Source organism: Lynx canadensis, chromosome C2 (genome assembly GCF_007474595.2).
Source record: "Lynx canadensis isolate LIC74 chromosome C2, mLynCan4.pri.v2, whole genome shotgun sequence".
Classification (NCBI taxonomy): domain Eukaryota; kingdom Metazoa; phylum Chordata; class Mammalia; order Carnivora; family Felidae; genus Lynx; species Lynx canadensis.
This window is the reverse complement of record NC_044311.2, coordinates 31,010,766-31,036,112: the sequence shown is the minus strand read 5'-3', so window position 1 is coordinate 31,036,112 and position 25,347 is coordinate 31,010,766. Positions and strand designations below refer to the sequence as shown.

General features: G+C 46.7%; 1 protein-coding gene across 1 annotated transcript in view; it reads right to left on the bottom strand.

Moving 5' to 3' along the window:
* Window positions 1-25,347, bottom strand: part of EPHB1 (EPH receptor B1) — a 143,294-nt gene that overhangs the window by 93,943 nt on the left and 24,004 nt on the right. The window contains exon 3 of the mRNA XM_032594577.1: window positions 3,816-3,940. Coding sequence (XP_032450468.1) covers window positions 3,816-3,940 — 125 coding nt within the window. The remainder of the gene's footprint in view (window positions 1-3,815; window positions 3,941-25,347) is intronic.

The following is a 25,347-nucleotide window of genomic DNA, read 5'->3' as shown; positions in this document are numbered from 1 at the left end:
GGGCTGAGTTTTATTGTGTTTGCATCTCTAAAGACCAGGATTCGCCAGCCTCGTGGAGCAGGTAGGCAGATCATTCTGCTTATAAGAATTTGGATTTAAAATTAAGATACAATCTTTTATTTCACAGGCCACATTAATTTTGAGATCCTCGGCATCAGCATGATTGCTATCTAGTTCCTTACTGAGCTCGGAAATTTTCGCCATTGAAATATAACAAAAATGTCCATAGTTTTGATTCTCTATGGTCATGGGTAAGTCATTTAACCTTTCTGTGACTTAGTTCCATCACCTATAAATTGGTTATACCTGGCTTTCAAGTATCTTTCTTTTTATTTCTTTTCAAGATCAGAGCTAATGTATTTGTGAATATCTGGCACATAATAAATAGATACTCAGTGTATGATGATTTATTACCACTGTGGTTATTTCAAAATACCCTCACGGGGTAATGTATTTTTCTTTATTTGTATTAGAAATGGTCCAGGCAATGTAACAGATCTTACAGTCAAGCACTTTATAAGTGAAGGAGAGTTCTGTAGTAACATACCGTATGGTAACCAATGCTTTGGCAAAGAATCTTCTGTGTTTCCAAGGAAAGCATTCTATCCTCTGGAGTGAGGACAATAATATGCTTCACTGAGGTGTGGAAGCTGCCTCGGGCATTGGGCTGCTGTGCATGTGTGTCTGTTAATAATTAGTATAAATTACGGAGAAGTAGGGACGTGGTCTGAAATGGGAGAATAAGCTTCCTTCATGGCATCAAAAGTTGAAGTTCATTACAGTATTTCAAAGGACAAGGCTTTCACGTAAAGGGAAAAGTAGCAGAAGAGGTTGGGTGTGGGCTGGAAAATGAGGAGCCAAGGGACACAGGCAGGAGCCTGTTACGAAGCCCACCCCTATGATGGCGTGAGTGCCTTTGGCAGGGCAGATGAGGCGGAAGGCAGGCGGTTCGCATGTACGTAGCTGATCTCCAGCACTGCCTTGTGTGACAAGCTCACTTCCTGGCTGTGTGCTTTTGGGTAAGTTTTACTTTGTTTTGAACTACTTTGTGCACTGGCTTCTTTACCCATAGCAATGATACTAATATTTACCACACTGGGTAGTGAGGAGAAAAGTAGATAATGCTTATAAAGCTCTTGGCACCCAAGAGGGGCAGACTAGGGAGAAATTACTATTATTTTTCTGAGGTGAGCTTATAAGGCTCAAGTTCAAGTGTGTGTGGGAAGGGGCACTGTTAGAATCTTTCTGGTGATTCTGACATTGCATCATATGCTGGCCACACATGGTAACTCTATCAAACTCTTAGGTCAATTTTGATGATGAAATGAGACTGTGTGGACAATTGGTCCAGGCAGATTGGTCCAAAACATTGTGGAAACCCAACATTTACTTTATTAACTGATAAAAAATATCTAGCAAACAAGGGCTCCCAATTCAAAGCTGATTGGATATAATGGTTGCTTATGAATCCAGATGGTTTAAATTACCCCCAATTCACAGAATTATCTGAATCAACTGTCTACAAAACCCAATATTCTCTAAATGGAATAGAACATTACCTAATCCTCACCTTGCTTGCAAGTTCGGCCGCAAGGGCGGAAGGGTGTACATCCTCACAGACTGGATTGGTGATCCATCTAGCCCTCCACTTACAGGGACACAAACTGCTACTATTTTACAAATGTGAAAACTGTGACCCAAAGTGGTTAAATAATTTGGCCATGGCTGCACAGCTGGTTAGTTATGGAGGGCACTGGAGACTAGAGCCCTCCTTCCCCAGGCAGTCACGTACCACTGTTCAATACTGCCTCCGTCCTGGAGGGCTGTGAGTCTCCATCTCTGATCCTCTCTCCACTGACCTACTGGATAGTTCTGCCGGGCTCAGGGCTTTCATACATTTACATACTGACAGCTTCTAGATGGACTTCTCCAACCTGGCCTCTCTCCTGAGCTCCAGGCAGGGACATCTAGCTGCCTGAACTACTGGCTATCTCAGAAGTGTTTTAGACATCGAGCTGAACTTCTGTCCCTTCCCTTACCAAAAATATGCTCTCTCACAACAAGCACTCTTCTTTTTTTTTCTTTTTTTTTAACGTTTATTTATTTTTGAGAGAAAGAGACAGAGCATGAGGGGGAGAGGGACCGAGAGAGAGGGAGACACAGAATTGGAAGCAGGCTCCAGGCTCTGAGCTGTCAGCACAGAGCCCGATGTGGGGCTCGAACTCACAAACCATGAGATCATGACCTGAGCTGAAGTCGGACATTTAACCGACTGAGCCACCCGGGAGCCCCAACAAGCACCCTTCTAAGTCAAGGCTACCTCCTTCTATCGGGCCAGGCCTAAACCCTCCCACATCTGAAGCCCAAACTGTTAGAAATCCCGTTGCTCTGCCTTTAGTTTATATATCTGGAATCTACCCTGCTTCACTAGCCATCTCCTTCCATCCAAATCAAGCCACCATCATCCTTGTTCTAGTTGGTTGTAATCTAGCAGGCCTGTTTTTAATGGGACAGCTGAATGGGCCTCTTAAAATGTAAGTCAGATTTTGTCTCTTCTCTGCTTCTAACCCTGCTATATGAATCCTCATCTCACTCAGTGGTTAAGCTAAAGTTCTAAGGTCCAGCCTGATCACCTCCCCTGGTTACCTCTCTCACCTGTCTACTATCCCACTGCTCATACCACTCTAGTCATGCCGGTCTTCCTCCTGTTCCTAGAATCACCAGTCATGACCCTGCCTCAGGGCCTTTGCACAGGTGGCTGTCTCTCTCTCTCCCCCACTTCACAACAACCTCACCTCTTTCAAGTCTTTACTTAGAAGCTACCTACTCCAAGAGGCCTCCCTTTACCCTCCTATGTAATTCTGTAACCTGTTCCTCCCCTAAACCTGACCCCCTGATTCCATTTACCATGCTCTGCTCTATTTTCCATGGCATCATTCATTTTCTAACTACTATATGATCTCCTTATTTATTATGTTCCTTTTTTGTCTCCTTCTGTTGGAAAGTGAGCCCTGTGAGGGCAGGCATCTTTGTTTGGATCATGCATATACCCTGGAATAGTACTTGCCAAATAGCAGGCACTTAATCAGTACTTGCTGAACCAATTAATGAATGGAGTGTCTTTACAAACGATGTGCTGGGTCAGTATTTTCCTGGGATTTTGCAAATGCTGCAGTTTAACAGGGTGGGAAGGAGGTATTGCCTCCCCTGCAGAGACCAAGGGGACGAACTCCACAAGGCACCACTTCCCTACTTGGCAGGCCTCAGGAGCAGCTGCTAAAGAGCAGTCAGTGGGCAGCACAAACATTTCTTTTAATTTCTGTCTCATCCTTCAAAATTTCCACTTACATGTCCTCAATCTCTATGAATATACTAGTGCAGTAGTACATGCATATGACCTATAAATACACAAACATATACTGGAAGAACATGATCAAAAACTTTAGAGAACACGGTTCTACAAAACCACAAAATCTTTGGGAAGTTCAGGGGACACCTGGAACTTTGTAGCATCTATGTTAATAGAGCGAACATATGACTGGGAAAAATGGGATTGGTTCTGCCCATACCGGCCCACTGAACTGTTCAGACAGCAGGGTGTAGGCTGGAAGATTCTCTCCTGAGTTGACACAGGAAGAGTCTGGACTTTGGAGACTTTTGCCAACGAAGACCCGATGAACTCTCCCAAGGAGCCTCTGGCTTCCATCAGCAGATTTTTCCCTCCCTCAGGATTTCCTCCAGTCCTCAGATGACCACCATCCCCCGGACAGTAGCTGGCCCTGGGTATTGAAAGACTGAGGACGGAGCTGGCTCACCTTCTCATAGTACCGGATCTCATAGTCCAGGATGATGCCATTGGGCTGCTCCGGCTGTGGCCATGACAAGGTGATGCTCCTCATGGTGGCACTGACCTGGTGCATGATGGGAACAGTGGAAGGGGCTGTGGAGAGAGGAAGAGACAGGGCAGATGAACAGACCCTCGAGTATATGATATACATCATCTTTCAGAGATAAATGAAGAGAGAAGTGTCTCTGGGTTTGAATCTACCCTTTCTTTCTTACCAGCTGAGCTGATCTGCAGAACTTCCCGTGGTTTTGCATAGTGAGTAGATTATGGATGAGAAAGGAGAGAAAAGGTGACAATTTAGGATAGAAGGACATGTGTAAGGGCAGGGCTGGAATGGACACGGTGTTTCCTGGGCAGGGAGGAGAAAGGCTTGACCAAAAAAGAGATGGTTGGTTGAATCACATGAAAGCAGTGTGGCTTTCAGCTCGGCTGAGGAAGCCGAGCCATCCAGAGAGGGTATGACAACCAGAGCAAGTCTAGGCTTCAGGCAGTGGCACAAGAAGAACAGTGGGACAGGAGGCACAATGGGATGTTTTTGAGCAGAAGGTTTTGAAGGAATCTCAGTCTTGCATTAATGGGGTGAGCTCCTATAAAGAAGAGAATGTGGAGGCAAGGAATGATAATGAGAAACTAGAACTGGTCAGTGCAGAATTACTGCCATAGAAAGGAATGTTCTAGAAAGAGCAAACTCTTCAGAAAGAGCTCTGAAACTGCATGTAAGACTTTGCTGCACTTCAAAAGGAAGAGAGGAGGCAGTGCTCAAAAAGACATGAGCACAGACTACCAACAGAGTTCATTCAGACTTCTGTCAGAGTCTTCCAGATAAGGACATTTGCGATAAAGAGCTCACAAATATAAATGAAGAAATGATACACAAACCAAACATTTGGAAACAGGATAATAATTCCAAAATCTGTGAAGTGATTCCAAAATTTCTGTTAGGAAATAATATTATTTATTTTCCAATTCAACATTTTTTGCGCGGTGTAAGTAAAATGAAAACAGTCTGGAAATAATAAATGAGGGCTGTCTTTCTAGGGGAAGAGGCGGGTAATGGATGAGGCTTCAGTCTGTGTTCTGCTCAGGGGCTGTTCCGTTTAGTCCTGGCACTTCTCTAGTGATGAAGGTCGTTTCCTCATGCGAACTCCACTTTACAAGGGTTTCTCTGGGGGACTGTGGCGGACTGACATTTACTATCCTCACTTTAAGTTAACAGATTCCCCTCCAGAGCATGGCTGCCGGTCTGGGGGTGGGGGATAGGGTTGCTCTCCACTCACTGGGCTCTCAGTGAGTTCTCAGTGAGCTGGCCCCCAGGCCAGGGGAGGGGCTGCTGAGCACTTGTGAAGATGCCCATACTCAAGGGAGCCATCGGAGAGCCATCGGAGAGCACAGTGTGAGACGTGGTGTTAGGAGGACTTAGAATCAGAGAGTCCACCCAGGACCCTGCACGGTTCCCACTACAGACCTCAGGGTGACCCTGCAAAAGTGCCTCTCAGAGCGTCCACCCCCTGGGAGCACAGCTGACTCTTGGCCCTGGCTGCTGTACCCTGAAACAACCACCACATCCATGCGGGGCCCCATTTATCAGAGGCTGCTTCCAGCCAATGACTGAGAGCAGCAAGGATGCCTCAAAACAAAACAAAACAAAACAAAACAAAACAAAACAAAACAAAACAAAACAAAACAACCAAAAAACCATTCCTGACTCTTCTGCTGGGCAGCTTTCACTCAAAGACTCCCTACTGGACTCACCAACAGTTCTTTGTACAGTGTGACGGTCTGAGAGTCTTCTCACCTAATCCTCCTTCCTGCCCTCTCTCCTTCACTGTGATCTGATGGTTCCGCCAGCCCCCTCTGGCCTCCTCTCCCACCTGCCCATCAATATCTAGCACCTCCAATCCCATCTTGGCGTCGGCCTTGTGGAGGACCTGATTTAAGGCAGTTCTGAATCCCCCTATCAAGTACTCTCTGCGGGGGCCCTGCTGCGTCCCCAGGGACTGGCTGCTCACTGCCTCTAGGGGCTGCGGCTTCATCCTTGGGTGTCTCTCACCAATGTGCATGTCTTCCTATCCCTATCTGAAATTCGGTGTCTTCTCACCAGTCCCAGTTCCACTGACTAAGGTAACAGAAAATGTTCTCTCTTCCACAGAATGGCTCGTCAAGTAACTAAAGAAGCTAGTTAGGTCTCCCCTGAGTTCTTCCTGCTGAAAACAACGGCCAGATACTATGAACGTTTCTCCCATGACACGCTGCCCCCTGAGGTGGCTGTTTTCCAAATGGGGCTCATGTTATCTAAATCTCTCTGTAGGCATATGGCCCAGGGGTAAACCCAATTCTCCCACTGCTCTTTACTCAGCAAAGATTAGGGTGAAACTACTATCTCCCATGATCCGGGTACCAGACATCAATGAAGGTGACCATTAGCCTTTTTTTTTTTTTTTTTTTTGGATCAAAAACCTGTTCCTGTCATTTGATTTGACATTACTGTCAAACAGAACCTTTAGGTTTTCTCATGGTGTGTGCCTCAACTTTTGTTTATAGTTTGCTTGTGGGTTTGACTACAAGGGTTTACACATACGCTTTTACCTTTATGGTGTAACTATTGGCCTATTCATCTAGGAAGCCGAAATAATTTGTGATCCCAATTCAACCATCAAATGTGCCTTCTCTTCCTCCTAACTTAGCATCACGGCTCAGGTCCATTAATGAACGAATTAAACAAATGTTCACCGGGCATTTGCCATGTGCCAGTCCCACTCTAGGTTCCAGAGATTCCATAGTGAGTGAAATATAATCTCCTATCCTCACGGAGTTTCTTTTCTAGCAGAGGGGGTCAAAGGCCAGATGTGATCAATCACAAGGTATGTTAAAATATTAAGTACAACAGGAACAAATGGAGCAGGGGGGAAGGGACACAGAATGTCCAAGTATAGGAGGCTCGCCGGGAGAAGGCTGCTGTCCCAAATCACAGGGTCAGCAAGGCCTTGCTTGAGAAGTAGATGCAGCCGCATGGGGGTGGAGGAGGGGAGGGAGGCACGTAACACCTGGGAAAAGAGCAATTGAGAAGGAAAGGCCAAGGCAATGGTTCTAAACTGGGAGCAGTCTCTTCCAGGGGAATAGCAAAGAGCCAGAGGGACTAGAGAAGAGATGAGGCCACAGACGATGGCTTCTCCCCTGGGTGAGAAGGAGAGCCATGGGAGGGTGGTGAACAGAGGAGTGACGTAATCTGACTCGTATGTTAACAGCATCACCCTCTCCTGTGCTGCAAATAGAATTCAGGGGCCACGTAAAAGCTGAAAGCTCCATCTTAACACTATTGTCAGAGTCCAGCTGCAAGACTGTGGTTACTTGGACCGGGTTTGGAGCAGTGGAGGTGGTGAGAATGGGGGTGGTCAGATTCTGAATAGATTTAGAACATCTCAATGGATGTGGGATGTGGAAGAAACAGAACAGCCAAGATGACTCCAAGGTTTTTGGCCTAAGTGACTGGAAGAGTGGGGCTGCCATCAACTGAGATGTGGCAAGACATTAGCAGAAGCAGTCGGAGTAGGCAAATGCATGTATAAGAGGTCCAGACTGGAGACACCAGTTTAGATCCATCAGTTTGTGAGAGATACCAAAAGCAGCAGAACTGACAGAGATCATCGTGAGAATGAGGAGAAAAGAATATATCATCTAAGATTCAGGAGAGGAGGAGAAACAGCCAAGAGACTTGAGAAGGAAGGCCAATGAGCTAGAAGGAAGCAGGGGAGTGTGATTACCTAGAAGTCAAGTGACAGTGAGTGTCTCCTGGAGGAGAGAATGTGTGAAACGCTGCTGTTAAGTCACGTAAAAGGAAACCAGGAACTGAGCACAGAGTCAGCAACAGGCTGGATGGTTAAGTGGGGATGGTTCATGGCCCTCATTCCCAACCTTGCGTGCACTGTCTAGAGTCCTGGAGAGGAGGAAGGTGGGGCAGTTCCTGGAGTCAGAGCAGAGCACAGGGTTGGTGGAGGAGGGCGGGGGGAGGGATGGATCCTGGTGGGCCCACCAACACAGGCACCCCAGGGAAGCCTCCTTCCCCCCACCCCGCCACACTCACTGTGCAGTTCCAGCTGCCCTTTCGGGTTCGCATGGAAACATGACTTCTATGTTGCCAACTCTGTCAGTGCCATATAGGTTTTTAGGATCCTCCTCTGTCTCAAGAGCTAATGCAACATGGATTAAAAATTGGAAAGATTAACTTTAACAGTCTGATGATTTTGATGGGCTTGGTTCTTTTCTCTGCCTCTAATCCCTGGAAAACCATCATTCAAGACTCAACATATTTGCCAAACATTGTGCTGGGCCCTTGCTCTAATCACTGGGGACAAAAGGATGAGTAATAAAAAAGTCACAGCCCTGCCCTGAAGATCCTTGGCATGTAGCTGGGATTAGGTGGTAAAGAGGCAATCACAGGGCAGGGTGATCCAGAAGCAATCCAGAGCCACAGATGGCAAGGACCTCCCAGCCGCCAATCAGCACACGGATGGATCCGGGAGAAGCTGCCAGAGGGTAAGGGTCACCACTGCCAACATTGCTCAGATTTATGGTGATGACAGATGTTCACAGGCCCCCTTACAGGCTGTTTATCCTCACACAGGTCACTCTAAATGCCTTACGTTTTAATTGAGATGGGATTTAGCACATGGGAGAGAGGAACAGAGTATTAGTCTTCCTCCCTGAAAATCCAAGACAGCTTATGTTTGGTGCTCTGACACTGGTGATCACCTACAGTGACAAACTATTTTTTTCCTTCCCCAACTGCAAATGCCACCTCTAAATCTGGTGTTTTTACATGCTATAAAAACTTCCAACAAGACAGAAAATGAAAATGAGCGCAGGTATCCCCTCAAACACCACCTAGCAAAACTAAGTCAGATTGAAGAGAGGTGGGAAGATTAATTCAAAGAAGCAGCCCCTCTGAGCCCCAAATATGCTGGTTTCAACAGTAAGTCCTGGCCAGTTGTCTCTTCTCCATAAACCTATGTCCTCAGATGAAGGAAGTTTCACTGAATGCTTAAAAAGGTCTCTCCCTCACAAGAATCCTTTTGACTAAATTAAACACTCTGTGGAGAGAAGAAAATGAAAATAAAGAGTTCACCATATTATTAAAATTTAGCAAAGAAATAAATATGGACCTTTCTTTAGAAAAAGTACGAATAAAGAGTTACCCTAGGGGCTATTTGGAAAAAAGGTACTGAAGGCTCAAGACGGATGTGTTTGTCCTAAAGAGGAAATCCTCAAAAGCCCCAAATACAATCAAAACTGCTCTGCACTCCTTCTAAGCAAAATAAAGAGGCTGGACCCGACAAGAATTAGGGATACAAAGAAAAGAATGGAGAGGCAAGGCAAAGTGTCCTGTCAAACACTGAGTAAAATCAGCTGGGTTCAAAAACAACCAGAACCAGAATGAGGAGTGTCTGATGAGAGAGGCTAATGCCAACAATAAGAGGCCCTTTAAATGTGTCAGAAGCAGGGGCGCCTGGGTGGCTCAGTCATTTGAATGTCTGACTTCGGTTCAGGTCGTGATCTCATGGTGCATGGGTTCGAGTCCTATGTCAGGCTCTGGGCTGACAGCTCAGAGCCTGGGGCCTGCCTTGGATTCTGTGTCTCCCTCTGCCCCTCCCCTGCTCGTGCTCTGTCTCTCAAAAATAAACAAACATTTAAAAACAAATAGATGTATCAGAAGCAGAGAGAGACTTAACTTCCATTGGTCAAGGGGCTCAGGGATGGAGAAAATGCAAAGGCAGGCTGAGTCAGTGAGTCACTGCCTCTTTTTCGCCAAGGAAGACTTTGGGGAGATCATACTCCCAAATTGCTTTTGAAGCAGGCAGATCCAAGATAGTATATCACATACAGCAGAGAAAGTGTACAGAATGTTCTCGCCTGAATTGACAAATGAGATGTGGATAAATTGCCAGAACAGGATGGTCCCAGCTGCAAGTTATGAAAGAACATACAGGTGACACCAGACAAACGTGGAAATGGACCCAAACTGGTCACAGGGCACCACCTATGGCCTCACGGCTGGGCCTGGCCAGCTATCACCCAGCCCTCCATTTGTAAGAAAGACTCCAAAGGAGATCACAGAGCTTGTGGTCTGGGAGGGTGGCATGAATCTATGCCAGGAGTTAACCCCAAATCCGGGACCTTGAGTCTTGATGTATGGAAACCTTGCTGTCATATCTCAGGTTCACCTGGATCATACCTTTTATGTTTACAACATTCTTTGACCATTTAATGTAGTTATGGACTCAGTCATATTCCAAGTTTTCCCCTTATTCATTTTGTTATCCTTATTTGATAAGGGCATCCTCACCCCCTCCAACAATTAAGCATCTCAAACCCCAAGATGTGAGAATGAGTTGATGCTTTTTTTCCTAGGACAATTACTAAGTTCTAATGCATTATCTTTGTTTATTAAAAATTGCCTCCTAATGTCTTAATTGATTTTTGTGTCAAAATAATTCTTTCAACAGTTTTTAAATTTTTTTTTAACATTTTATTGTTGAGAGAGAGAGAGAGAGAAAGACAGAGTGTGAGTGGGGGAGGGGCAGAGAGAGAGGGATACACAGAATTTGAAGCAAGCTCCAGACTCTGAGCTGTCAGCAACAGAGCCCAATGCAGGGCTTGAACCCACCAACTGTGAGATCATGACTTGAGCTGAAGCTGGATGCCCAACCAACTGAGCCACCCAGGAGCCCCTTTTTCAACAGTTTTAACCCTAATCCATTTGGGGAAATAGTAAATGATGTAACAGTTTACTGTGTTAAAATATTTTAAGACACCAAAAGTACTTAAAGTGGTTTTAAATAAAAACAATAGTAACACACACATACTGTTAACAATTAAGTTGATCTATTGTAGTAAAATGCCTGAAGGGTTTATAAAAATATGGAACTTGGATTTCAAAGTTTGGCAGATTTCATATAAAGCAGTGTTGCTTCTGCAGGTAGAAATTGTGCCCGGGACAGTCTTGTTCTGAGGCCACCTCTGACCCGCCTTAGGAGCTGGGGTGCAGGTCACAGCGGAGTCCCCTTTGCCTTGGCTCAGGTGACAGCCCTCATAAATCTCCTGGAAGATAAATGACCTCTCCACTTAGGGGGGATTTTCATATCTGAACTTGCCAAGGAGGTCCATAGAAAGAGGAGCCCATCTGCCTTCCTCATGATAACTCATGCTGGGTAGGTTGGGGGAACACTCCCTGGCCCTGCCATGTGGTTTGCAACAGAGGGAAGGTCCTTCCAGTGACCCCTCAGAGAGATGCAGCTGCCCCAGCCCGAACGGTGCACCTCTGAGCTTAGTAACCTCTTCTACCTTCCCAGGCATTGCTTTTTCTAGGACAGATGTCCTTAGTTGATGGACATTTGGGTTGTTTACACATTTTGGCTGTTGCAAATAATGCTGCTAAGAACATTCACATACAAGTTTCTGTGTGGACCTACGTTTGCATTTTTCTTGGGTACATATCTAATTGATATATTGGATATATCCTGGATATATATGGTAACCTGGATAACATGGTAATGTTAACCTCTTCTATTCTTCCTGCAAGAATATTTCCCAGCCAAATCATCCTTGGACCAACCACCTGCAATCTGTAGACCACAGACCCCGGCTATGAGGAAGACAAGGCAGGGTAAGGAATAGTCAGGATCCTGGGCCCCAGCTTAGGGCAGAAGGAATTGGCAAACATAGAGAAGAACTATAGGGCCTGGAGGTGCTGTAGAGACATGTGGGTTCCCATTCTGCCATCTGCTTACAGTGCAATCTTGGACTAAGGTTACTTAACTTCTTGGGGCCTGAAATTCATCAACTATAAAACAGGAGTATTAATTCTTATGTTATGGATCTTTCAAATGTCCTGAGGATATACCCTGTACGGACCATATCTCCCTCCACTTAGAACTAGTCTGCCAGGCCAGGGGTCTTAGCAACCACCTCATAGTCTCCTTCTGGGTCCACTACTCTTGACATATGCACATCAATGCCTGGGCATAGTTCTGGAAGTAAATGGGAAAAGCACAATCCAGTGACAGTGTGGGTATTTATTTGATAAATATCTTTGAGGGGATACATAAACATGTCTACCCAGTCAGGATAGAAATGATGGAGAAGAATAGCTTGGATAAGGGGAAGGTTAATGGCAGGGTTCCCCAGAGGTTGGTATGATAAGAGTCCCAGAAGACAGATGGTTTTCTGTGACATCTCAAGATGACCAAAAGTTTTTCTTGTAAGTAATCTAGGATGTAAACAATAAGGTGCCTTGTCCTTGAGGACAAATAGACCTTTGGCTCAGAGGAGAGGATGAGCCAAGGCCCACTCATTTTATAGTATGACTCAGGCCCAGGGGTCACAGATACTTCCTTGGCTCTGTCCTTGTCTTCCTCCTGGTCTTGTCACCTGTATCTCCTTACACCTGATATCCAGTCCCACCTCTCTTGTACACTTTTGGGCCTCTTCACTTCAAACTACACTGCAGCCAGATTAATCTTTCCAAAGCTTGATTCACCCAGGTTCCTCTGATGCTCAAAAACCATCAATGGTTCCCCATTGGAAAAGGTCCCAGTGCCCCCTCTTTTTTTTATTTTTTTATTTTTTTTTATTTTTTTTTTTAATTTTTTTTTTTCAACGTTTATTTATTTTCGGGACAGAGAGAGACAGAGCATGAACAGGGGAGGGGCAGAGAGAGAGGGAGACACAGAATCGGAAACAGGCTCCAGGCTCTGAGCCATCAGCCCAAAGCCCGACGCGGGGCTCGAACTCACGGACCGCGAGATCGTGACCTGGCTGAAGTCGGACGCTTAACCGACTGCGCCACCTAGGCGCCCCTCCCAGTGCCCCCTCTTAACAGTAAACAACATGGCAGCCAATGGCCGGTCCAGGCTGCCTCCCAACTGGTCCATAGAGGACCCCATTGATTTCCTCTAACTACTCCACACACCATGTCCCAGTAGAACCCAGCTTTGGGGATCTCTGACATGTCTTTTTGTAATCCAGTAGACTTCAGAAGCACAGATCACACAACACACTGCCCTGCCTTAAGCTCCACCTGACCATGCCTACCAGAGCACCCCATCTCCCCCTCCCCCCAACTCAAAGACCTTATTTTAGTAACTCTCATTGGGCTGTAATCGCTACCTTGGGACAGATCTAACTTTCCAAGTGCTCATCTCTGCTCTCCATCACTGGAATAAACTCTTTAGAGTAGAAGTCATGTTTTTAGCCTCTTCCTACTGTGTTAGCACATAATAGATGTCCCATAAGGGTTTGCTTTTACTGGAGTGATTTCAGTCTCTTCTCTAAAGACACTGGAAGTAAAAGGGTCAGAAAATCATGTACCTGTACCTAACATAGACAGCGGCCCTCCAGGGATAAAGGCTCAGCGGGGAGGGGAGGCAAGGTTGTGAACTGCCTTCTGCGGAGCAGGTGCAGTGCCCCTGGGGAGGAATACGGAGTGGGTCTGAATAGAGCCATCCTGGGAGCTCAGGGGCAGGAGTGCTTTACATAGCACAGAGGCAGAGGCTGGGAGGCTGGGGCCATCCCCACCTCACTGGGAGGTTTCAGATGAAATGCTACCCTAGCATTAGCAGTTTTCTAATTTTCCTTCTTTTATTAAGAGCTGTGGAATCCTTCTAACAGAATTTTCCCTGAAGCATTAAAGGAGAAGCAGAACAATTCAGCTGCTCTGGGTGAATCAGAAGCAGGAGTCCCAGAGCCCAGAAGCCAGTCCATTTCCTATCTCCCCAGCCCAGACTCTGAAGGGGTCACAGAGAGATCCAAAAGTGCTGGGCAGCCTCCACAAGTCCCTTTGAGGCCTCAGACTAAATTATGGGTGCTCATAAACGGCGTGGGTGATGAAATTGGGACTGAGGGGCTGGTATGGTAGGTTATCTTGTTCCTTATATGAAACACATTCTTAGGAAAAAACTAAAATCTAGATTTAAATGTCAGCTAAGGACTTCAGGTCCACCAGTTACTGAAGACAAAGAGGAACAGTTTGCACACAGACGAACTGTGCAAATGAGGAATTGTGTTTCCTCTGACATTTCTATTCTAGGAGATAACTTTGTTGAGAAGGTATTGCTCAGATAACAGGTTCTCCCTCTGATGATGAAAACTCATTTCATTGCACAAATATGCTTGAATTTTACATTAGGAAGCCTGACTCATTAAATATTTTTGGTGCAGTAACACTTCTGGCCAAAGTAGATTAAACAAATAAGCAATTAGTTTGGAGACTGGATATGAATACAAAAGCAGAATTAATTATATTTCTAATTGTTTTCTCCTATTGTGGACATTGGCTTCTTGGCTTTTGCTCTGGGCTTGCCTTGAGCTGACCCTGACGCCCTGTTCCAATCTCCCTCTTTACCTTGGGGTCAACTAAGGACAGAGGACTGCTTTGTGGGGGTGGCATCATTTCGATTCTGTTGTAGAATATTGGCTGAGTCTCTCTGTGGGCTCAGCGAAGCAGGAGTGGGAGAGAAAGTGAGGGCTTCAGGCCTGGGTGGCTGAGTCAGTCCTATATCATATAGGTGCTTCCATCTTGGGTCCATCCATGAAGGGCTTGGTTCCAAGACAAGGGAGGGGGTGTGACAACTGGGGGTTGGAGGCTGAGGGCCATTCTGGGGATGCAGGTTTATAGCAGAGGCTCTCATTTGTGATATTAGTGCTGGTGAAGGGAGGGTTCTTTGTTGGGATCATCCAACTGACCCTGCTAGTTCTCAAACTGTGATCCCAGTTCACCTGGAAGCTGACATGAAATGTAGAATCTTGAGCCCCACTCCAGACTTACTGGATCAGAAATGCTGGGGGTAGGGCTCAACAATCTGTGTTTTAACAAGTCCTCCAGGGGATTCTGAGGCACACTCAAATTTGAAAACTATTTGTCTAGAAATCTAAAAATCAGAATGTAAAACTTTGAAAGGACATCTGAGGTCACTCAGTTTTCTGCCAATTCTTACAATTTATGGATTTGAGCACTGAAGGCTGAAGGGAAAGTGACTTCCCTAAGTCCTCAGCAGGCGAGAGCAGAGTAGGAATGATGGTTCCGGCCATCGCTCCCCTCCCCCTGCATTCAGGCACCAGGCACTGAGGGTGCCCAGTACGGGGTTGGGGGGGGGGGGGTACAGTTCCTCAGGGATATCAGGGGTCCCCAGCAGGGAGGTGGAATTGTGTGGAGCCCTGTGCCACAGGAAGGAAGCATCACAGCCAGTGGGGTCCTGAGTCCCTCCTAGGTCACCCCACCTGGCTCCTCCTCCCTGCTGGGGTAACCAGAAAGCATACCAGGAAATGGCCCTAAGGATGCAAACCTGAGTGCTATGGCCCTGTGGCAGTGGGAGGCTCTGGAAGGATATGTGAGTGTATGAGGGGCACTTGTCAGGCGGTGCCTGTCCCAGGACAGCGAGGCTGAGGACGGATCCATCAGCTCTGCCTCCTGCAGGTCTGTCATCCTTTCCGGGTATGGGGCAAGCACCGTGGCAGATCCTGTTTGTTGAATGTTTGATCACAGAAGGCAGTTCACAGAATCCCCGGCACTGGAGAGGCCACGGGAGAGAGCAAAGGATACACTACAGCAGGTTGTGTGCCTGCTCCCTGGCTGTCACCCGCACATCTTCAGCAGGGTGCCCCCCACAGCTGGGAAACCCACCGCCATCACCCTAAGACTGACATTGCCACTACTGACACTGGGCTGTGAGCTGTGCCTACAGTCTCTGTGACTGTCCTCCCCGAGCCTGGAGATGGAAGTCTCCTGGCCGTGGGGCCCAGACCCCTCATCCTGTGGGCAAGTTTCCTTCCTGCAATGCCCAGCTGTGAGCCCCTCTCTGCATGTCACCATCCCCACAATGGTACAGGTCTCCCTCCCCTGGACTCTGACTACTGGGGACACCTCTGCCTGCAGACCTCTGAAGGGTGGTGGTTTACAGTTTCGTGTCCAGCACACCTCTGGGTTGGGAAGTGGACTGTGTCCTCCTTGTTTCCAGTCACTACTTCTACACCATGGCTCACCATCCTCTACACCCTCTGTTAAAATGTCACTCAGCTGGGCCACCGCGCTCTAAGCTTGGGACCACTGTGTACTCCCTCCCACCACCAGTCCCAACTCACTGAAGACTTGGGCTCCTGTCTTCTCCATCCTGTCTTCAGTGGATAACTTGCATATCCACCAGAATAGAGTACTTTCTGTTCCCTGACCCCCCACAACTCTTCCACATGTGACACTTGGATTCGGCCTCACCTGACATCCATATTCAAAGCCACAAATTCAAGTTTTCTTCTTCCTCTGCAATCTCTGATGAGTCCACTGCAACTTTTGTTGGCTCCTCCAGCCCCCTCAGCCTTGACTTCCACCCCATGCATCAGCCCTTTCCCTTACTTGTGTCCCTCATTATCCAGCCCAGTTCCATCTTTGCAAAAACAAAATTGACAATACTCCCTCAACCCTCAGGTGGGAGTTGCCTTTAGCTTTTCTGAGAACACAACCAGCAAAACTCAACCCTAGAGAGATCCACAATTAACTTCCTGTAGGGTCAGCCACGCACTGCTAAGAAAGTCACATAACAGGGCAGATGGGCAGCTTTGTAAACACATGATCACCAGCTTCCAAGGAGCCCTCATGTTTCCTAGAAATGCAGAATTTCTCTGCTCAATCCCATTTCCCCATCTCTGCAATGGCACTACCAAACTTGCCATTCTCAAACCTTTGACCCCAATACTTCTCCATTCACCCTCAGCAACCAAGCTTATCTCCTACATTGTGGAGAAAATATCCAACTGCATAACTAATACCTCGACTTGGGAACCCAAGCTCCATAAATCACTCATGTGCAGAACTGACCCCACCTCCCCTTGCCACCATCCCTGAACACTTCTGGGAGGCCCTGGCAAGTCTCCTATGTATTTGCAAACCATCCACTCAATCTTCTGCTTCTCTGCTCTCCATGTTACCTGCCTGCGATATGCCCCCTAGGAAAGCTGCTCGCTAAGCCACATTTCCAGTCCCCTCCCTGAGGACCTGTGGCCATGTTCAGCACAAACCTTACAACCTCTGAGAGCCCGACCTCCCTGCTGCACTATGATACCTCATCACCTAGCCTCAAGGCTGCCTGTTGTGCTCAAACTTCACCCTGTTCCTCCTGCAAAGCTGTCTTCCTTCCACTCCTTGTCCTGGGCCCTCACTCTCTTCCAGGACATCAGACAAACCAACAGACACCACGATGTCCTGTCTCCACCCAGCCCTTGCACACCCAGCATCTCACAAGCTTCCCTCCCCACATGCAAACCTGTTCCTGCAAACAAATGCCAGCCCACTGGTTGATGAGGCACCAAAGACCATGAACATTATATAAAGCCAGTCAGGACATTCCAGAACAGAGGACACCATGCTGACGTACAGGGGTTACTGGAGGAGTGAGATCTGGTCATTTCCCTCGGGAGCCATACAGCTTATCAGGAAAAATACAGCCTAAGCACATGAAAAACTTATGTGCATTTAAGAACTCACTGTGTCATCCTTATAACTAGTGCAGTTCAGAGAAGGGCAAACACACATAAAGATTTTCTATGGGGCAGATATGCTCACAGGGGCCCTTGTTCCCTTGAGCTGCTCGGGACAGATAAAGTATTTGCTATGTTCAGAAAGAAAGAGAGCGAGGGAGGGAAGGAGTGAAGGAAGGCACGCAGGAAGGGAGGGAGGGAGGAAGAAAAAAAGAAATTTTAAAATCATAGGGCTCAATTCTATCGCTGATGTCCTGCAGCTCAGATCCCAGAAGGAAACTGATCCCAAGGCCTGAGGGTTGGCAGAGAGTCTCTCTTGCACTGGAAAATATTTGTGGTCTGGTGTTGCCTTTATTTACCCAGAACATTTAATGTGCCTTTTTTCTCCATCTTTCACATCCGCTCCGAGAAGATGTTAATTTTCTGAAATTAAACACTTAGCTTGATTACTGTTTTGTTAATTGCGGCATTCAAAAACCCCTGGTGCTCCTGCCTGTTTAACACGGCTGGTGCTGTGAAAATGATAGGCACGGAGTTGGCATGCCGGTGGACAGACAGCAGCAGTGGAATGCCATCCCAACTACCCCCAGCTTTGCCTGCTTCGGCAGCTGGGTCCTTGCCCGTGAGAGAGGGGCAGCCCAGGTCACAGAAGAGGGTCTTCCACAGAGCCATGTTTTGGGAGGACAGTGCCCCCAGGAAGTTCCAGGTCTCGCCAACATCTGGAAGAATGCAGAGGCATAACTCCCATCACAGCACCTGCCCAAAGATGTTTAAGGAAGGAAAGACCACAGACAGAGTTCAAGCTGCACCATTTGCTAATGTCTGAGATGAGTCTAAGAAAGAATGAGGCATCCATTCATACATTTGCTTGATAATTCATTAATCCATTCAATAAACATTTATTGACTTCTATTATTTCAGGCACCTAGCTAGACACTGGGGAACAATAACCAATAAGATGGATACAGGCATGCTGTACCAAAGATTATAGTTGTAGCTCACAGAGCCAACATGTGCCAGAGAAGTGCAGGGCAGACACATCACGAGGATGCCTCCTCCCGGCCACCTCCTTTGCCAAGGCCACAGGGTGAACAGCAACTATCTCGTAATCCAACCAGAAGTTCCCTCTGCGAGATTCCCTCCATAAGGAGAATTATTGCAATCTCATTTGGACTTTGAGCAGGGTAAGGAATTACTACAATCTTAACTGCCAGCAGTGTGTCCCATCTTCATTCAACAAGCCACATAGTTGGGAGTGCCTGGCCCAAGGTGGAGTGAAATGAGCACTGGCGCCCCAAGCCCCATAGCGCTCTGGTCATCCCAGCAGGGATGCAAGGTGGGGCATTCTCAGCTGTTAGTAGCATCACCAGGCACCGCTCACAACCCAGAACAGGGAGAATACCCACGCGCAACCACTGCACGGCCCAGCAAGCGATATCTGTCCATGAGAAGTCCAAATTGGTGAGTTAGTGAGCAATACAATAGCCCATCCAACACCATCACTCTTTAGCAGTAGCTGCTATGGACTGAGATACTCTCTATCGATGGCATGTGGCTACACCCTAAGTTTGGTAAAGTGAGAGTTGGCATCACAGCAGGTTATAGTACCAAGAGCCCAATGGAAGGACCCCTTGTGTTGCTGTTTCCCAGCTAGTCATCTGCTCTCCTGTGACTTTTCTGGGCCTCTGACCTCAGTCTCAGTACGTGAGCTCCACAAGGCACAGACTTCTGCCTGTGTTGTTTTCTCCTGTGTTCCTGGTGCTTAAAGTGGTGTATGACCCACAGAAAGCCTCAATAATTTTTGTTGAGAAACTGAATGAATGGGAGCCCCTAGAAGCAGGAACCAATGAATCAGCCTGTAGAAAGCAGTCACAAGGCTGTGTTGAATGAATGAATACACTTCCAAAGTTGAAATGCTTAAACAAATAAATAAAGCAAACTCCTTTGAGTATGGGTGAATCTCACTGTGCTCCTCTAAGTGGATCAGGGCTGCTGGCATCATCTGAACATCATTCCCTTCAGTTTTCCTTCTAGGAGCCACTGAGGAGGAAGATACCTAGCCAGCTGGCTGACTGTCACCACCCCCAAGGCAAACATTTATGGACTAATTCATATGTAGGGACTAAAGGATCCTGGCAATTACTTACCAAGTTTCCCTGTGCCTAGCACTGTGTGGTCCCTCCCTCAAGGAGCTGGGGTAGGTGAGAAAATCTGATTTTCCACAGAGCTCACCATCTAGTGGAGAGCCCCAAGGCTGCGGGGGTGGAAGCCATGACTTTCAGCGTGAGCAGTACTCCTGCTGACCTACTCTGCTCCACAGACAACACAAAACTGTTTGCAAATGGCCCAGACCTTTCTGAGGCCACTTAAAATTTCCTTTTCCAGATACCATATGTTTTCACTCTTATGTGGATCCTGAGAAACTTAACAGAAGACCATGGGGGAGGGGAAAGAAAAAAAAAGTTAGAGAGGGAGAGAGCCAAGCCATAAGAGACTCTTAAAAACTGAGAATAAACTTGACGGTTGATGGGGGGTGGGAGGGAGGGGGGGTGGGTGATGGGCACTGAGGAGAGCACCTGTCGGGAGGAGCACTGGGTGTTGTATGGAAACCAATTTGACAATAAATTTCATATAAAAAAAATTTCCTTCTCAATGTCAAGGCTTAAAAAACAATAAAAACAATCTTTTTAGAATTAACAACAAGAAGAAACCAATGAAATGAGCTATGAAATTGAATGAAGAACAGTGAACATTTCATTTACTTAAGGGTTTTAAACCTTCTTTATTAATTTCAATGAAAGTTTTCTTTAAAGTCATTCCAGTCTTTTTAAAGTTCTGACTCAATCTTTTCTCTGCTTTGGAGCAAATTTCACCTACTAATTTCCAATGAGACCAGCCCCTAAAAATGAACTGGTTTCAGCATATGGATCTTAACACTCTAAATTTTTACAGGCAGCACTGTAATATTGTTTTAATATTTAATTTTGAGATTTACATAATATCTTTCCTCCAAAGAGCTCGATATATTGCAATATCATAAAATTCCTTTTCATATTCAAAGATTATTCTTTATGCATGCAAATACTATATTTAACCAAGGAATAATGCAAATTAGGTGATGTGTTCAGAGGAATGGGTGGGCTAGGTAATTCTTTTGTAGAAAAAGTAGCATTTCTGAGTGACTTTAATTGTCTAGGAGCTTCAAAAATGCCTTAAAAATGGACAAACTATTGGGGCTTATGACCACTAATAGAAGTAATGCAGTAGCTTTTAAACAAAATTAAGCAATGGGTCGTGTCTGTGGGCACAGTGAATATGTTAATATTCCATATGCAATAGGCATAGTGGGCCATCCACCGACCAAGCGTAATATAATGTCAGATATAGATACTGTTGATGCCATCATGAAAGTAAGAGGCCAAGGGCTGCTTCTCCAAATACATGAGAAGGAAGGATAGACAGGCTCCTCAGAGTGGCAAGATCAGCCTGTGCCAGGTATACATACAGGTTCTAGCTCCACTGTCCTTGTCAACTTACCAGGACTTCGCTACTCGCCTTTCTAGTGCCTACTCCTCCCTCAAAGAATGGACAAACCCATACATGCCATTTATCTGATGGGGATGACATCAGTTCCAAACAAAGGGATGGAGGGGCCTTGGAAGGAAAGCCTAGGAAGAGAGTCCAGCAAATTTCTGTCTGGCCCAGAAACGATGCTCATCTCCCCATCATAGCATCGGTCACAAACTCACTTTCTGTCCCGTCTCATTTGCTTGTCGCAACAGCACTCGGAAGCAGGTGTCATTACTCACATTTTACAGTTGAGGAAGGAGGGGTCATCACTCATACGAGTGATGTGAACTTGCCTGAGTCGTGTGAAAAGCAGAGAGAGGGTCCAAGTGCAGGGTCCCCTGCTGCACCTCTGCCACACTGAGCACAGGAACTGAGACAGGTGACTGCCCCATGGTGGAAAAGGGCTAGACCAACACAGCACACTTGCCATCCAGGCTTGGCTAAGTCAGATTAGCCCTCTGAGGTGGAGGTGACAAACCACAGCCAACACGTTTGGCTCTCAAGTGCTTTAAAATTTTCTAATTAGTTGTCAGCATTTTAAATCTAGGTTATCAGCTTATAAGTTCTGGCACTGCTGGGTGTGGCATCACTTACTGGAGCTGGGCAGAGGCTCGCCCCATCCTCTACAGTCCTCTGTGGTCCTCACCACTCCCTACTGCCTGACACTTGGCCGTGTTTTGCTCCTCTCCACTGCTAGACAGGCCTCGTGGGCCTTTGGGTTTGTTCTCTCTGGGTTAGTTGGTCCTAAATTCACTGACTCTATTTTGCAGCAAGTTGATTTTTAAGATGTGCCAGTCTGATTTGTCTTATTTACTTTTTCCAGGATTTCCTCTGAGGTCCCCTTCCCCAACTCTGACACTCTGAATCTAGTTGGCAGAAAAGAGAAGTAAAGTTTGTCACTCACTTTAATTCTCTCTGACAGCCAGATGATCCGGCCATCAGTCTGAATCTGGGGCCAGGTGCCAGAGAGTGACTGCAGGAGTTAGTGGTGATAACAACCTCTCTGCAGATCGCTTGGCCACTGGAACAGAAAGAGTTCCACCTGAGCTGGTCTATTTTAAACTCAAGGCAGCTGTATTCAGTGCGAGGCTGCATCCCTGAAGACCTCACGTAAATCTGAGCTTGCATAATTCATGACCAACCCTGACCAAAGATGATGGACATTTTTTTTGACAGCTGAAGTGGCCTAGCTATGTGGCAATGGCTTAGAGGGAGCTTACAACTTACCCGGCTCACCATAATGCGATTTTTGATCAGTCAGAGGATAAAATGGCCACAAATCTGAGTTTGAAACCTAGAAACATCCCTGCTGCCTATAAGGTGCTGAGAAAATTCTGAAAGCACTCTGACCCTAGTTTCTTCATCTGATCCACCTCAACTTTGTAAAGAGCTTGGTAGGTGCTTGGCACACTGGAGGTGCTCAAAATAGTAGTTCTCAGCCACTGCCTATGGGCTGGGTGAGGATCTGATCCTGATACTCTCCAAGTGATATGAGATCCTTGAGAAGTCATGACTATAGACATGGCTGGGGTTGTTATGGAAGGATATGGAAGCCCTCTGCATCTCAGGACCCAAGAGATCCTTCAGTGTTCCCTCAGTGATGCTTGTCTCTGTGTATGCTATGGACCAAAAGACGATTATAAAACCTCCTATGGTCTTAGATCACAGCCCTGAGGGTCAAGGAAAGGCTCATGGTGACTCCCTCTGATGGACTGATGCCAACCAGTTCTTTTTATTAGATACCTCAATCAGCTAGGATGAGCTGCCTGCTTCCACTGGGCAGGGCTCATGATAGCAGCAGATGCAGCATCAGCGTGGCCTGCCTGGGCAGCCCTGAGAAAGGTGGGCATGGCAATTCTGTGTCTGCTGAATAGTAAGAGTTACATGCCCAGCCATGGATGTGGTCTGTAGCTCCCAACAAAAGAAAGCACCAGCCCAAAGCAGCAACCAGCCTCCCAGGATAGAGTCTGATAATCATGAGCATCAGGCTTCAGATCAAGTCCAAGACCACTGAGCAGCCAACTTATCCAAACCCTTCTCTTGTGTGACCCTTACTGACACCCACTGTCAAGATCCAATTCACCGTGGGGGGACACCTTGGATCCCTCAACGAACACACACTCATCTCCATCTTGATCCAGAAGCAGGGAAAAGTCTTTTGTGGTTCTGTGTCACAAAGAAAATTGTGGAAGAGTAACAGAGGGTGCACAGTGAAGTGCTCTTTTGAGCCAGAGGGCACTGGCTGGCTCTGAAAACTTTCTCCATGCACAGAGGGACTGCCCACTGTTTAGGGAAGGAAACAGGAAGGCAGAATCAGAGGTGATTTCCTGCCAACCCTCTTCTAATCCTAGATTCTCAAATCCCTTTAAGCTTCTTCTTCCTTATCGGAAACATATGAACAATGCCTAAGTCACGGGTAATTATGAGGATCAAATGAGTCCATGTATGACAAAATTCTTTGTCAACTCAAAAACAAAACAAAATGAACCAACAAACATGAGGTGTTAAGCTATGATAATAATTATTCACCTACTCCTCAATCAGGATCCATTCAACGGTCCCCAGCTATTTCAGTTTGGGCAGTTCTAGACCCAGAAAAGGTCCTTGATAGCACTTATCATTTGATTTAATAACTGATCCCAGGATAGCTCTGGGTCAAATTCTTTACCTTCTATCTACCTACTCATGGCCCAGACAGTAGGACAGGGTGGCAGGGGCCGTGCCATATCATGAGGTCAGGGTGGGGAGGCTGACCTGGACTTCACCCAGAGCGGAAGAGTTCAGGGGTCCCTGGAAAGACGTTAGACATGTTATAATTTGTGGACTTGCATGGGTCCATCTACCCTGTTCCTTACTGGATCTGAGTGATACGGCTTTTATGATGCCATAAAAGGCCTCTCACAGAGCAGGCCCAAGTGTTTATTTTGAAAAATCTCATCTTTTAAAAGAGTTATCTGTTGGTTGAAAATAATCTGCATTCACATGTGGATCTGTCAAAGCAGTGTGAAAGCACCATGTTCCTCAGGGCCCGACAGTCCACAGATTAGGACCCATGGGCCCCCTTGTCATTTGTTTTGTAACAACCATATGCCACTGAGAAGCACCCTTCTCTTATTGATTATAAACTTTCTGACACCCAAATTCCAGAATTCCCAAAAAGAAATCATAGACTGGAACATGTGGATGGGGCTGGGACCCCCAAATCAGGGAAGGTTAGGAATAGAGGGCCCACCAAAGGGGGAACAAAGGCCATGAGAAATGTGCTTGTGGAGGAGAAAATGAGTGAGGATCAAAACAAATACTTTAAATGCCGGCAATGCCAGGCCCCTTGTAGGAGCCCTGGTCCCTCAGCGCCTCTGCAGCCTGGGAAGGTGCAGATGGCAAGACAAGCAGATGGGCAGGTTCGGGAATAGCAGGGTAAGGAAAGGGAGGGGCAGGAATCAAAGTAAACCGCCATAAGTGGCAGGTTTGTTCGCACATTCTTAGAGAGAGAGAGCAGACAGCCAAGCCCAGCATGACATGACAGCCTGGCAGGATTATTAGTCCCCGAAGCTGGGACACTAAAATATTTCAGCCAGTTTTCTGCCTTAAACTCTCCAAGGGAAACACTGCTAACAAAGGCTGCCCATGTTCCGTGTTCAATGTGATATAGAAATTACCATTCCCTTTTCTTTGGGTAAGACAGACTGTCACAACCTTTGTCTCCACAGCACTGGGGCTGTGGTCACCAGCTGGAGGCTTCCACACTTCCACGCCTATTTTCTCACGGCACACACATGCATGCAAACACGTGACCATACACATACATACAAACATGCACACACGAACACACACGTGTTCACAGCAACAACGCAGCCATCTGGACAGCCATGCTCTCCTACAACACCTTTTTTTCTCCTGAGTTCTGACAGCTTAAACCCAAGAATTCATCTGCCATCAAAGATGCCTGGGATTGAAAGAGGCAGAAGGAGCCTGAGGATGGGGAGGTGAGGAGCAGACAAGGACGGAATAGGGAAGAGGAGGTTAAGAAAGGGGAGCTACACACAGGGAGAGAGAGAAAAGAGACATGCCTGGCTCCAGCTATTCCACTAACAAGCTGTCCTTCTAGAATTTGTTGATTGAAAAAAATCCATAATTCCAAATAAGATCACAGTCCATTGCCCACGACCCCTATTGCCTATAGACTTTCCCTCTGCAGTCTTGCACCATCACCCCAGGGGAGAGATTGCTCATTTCTAACTCCCTCGGTATTTACTGCATGTGTATGGTACACACGCTTAGAATACACCATGCCGCAGATTTGTATTTTGTGTCTACGTCCTGCAAATTCTTCAGTGAATGAGTTTTGTGGGAGTAACGGTGGTGTCTGTTCCTGTACTCCTCACAGTGTCTAATCCGCAGCTGGGCCC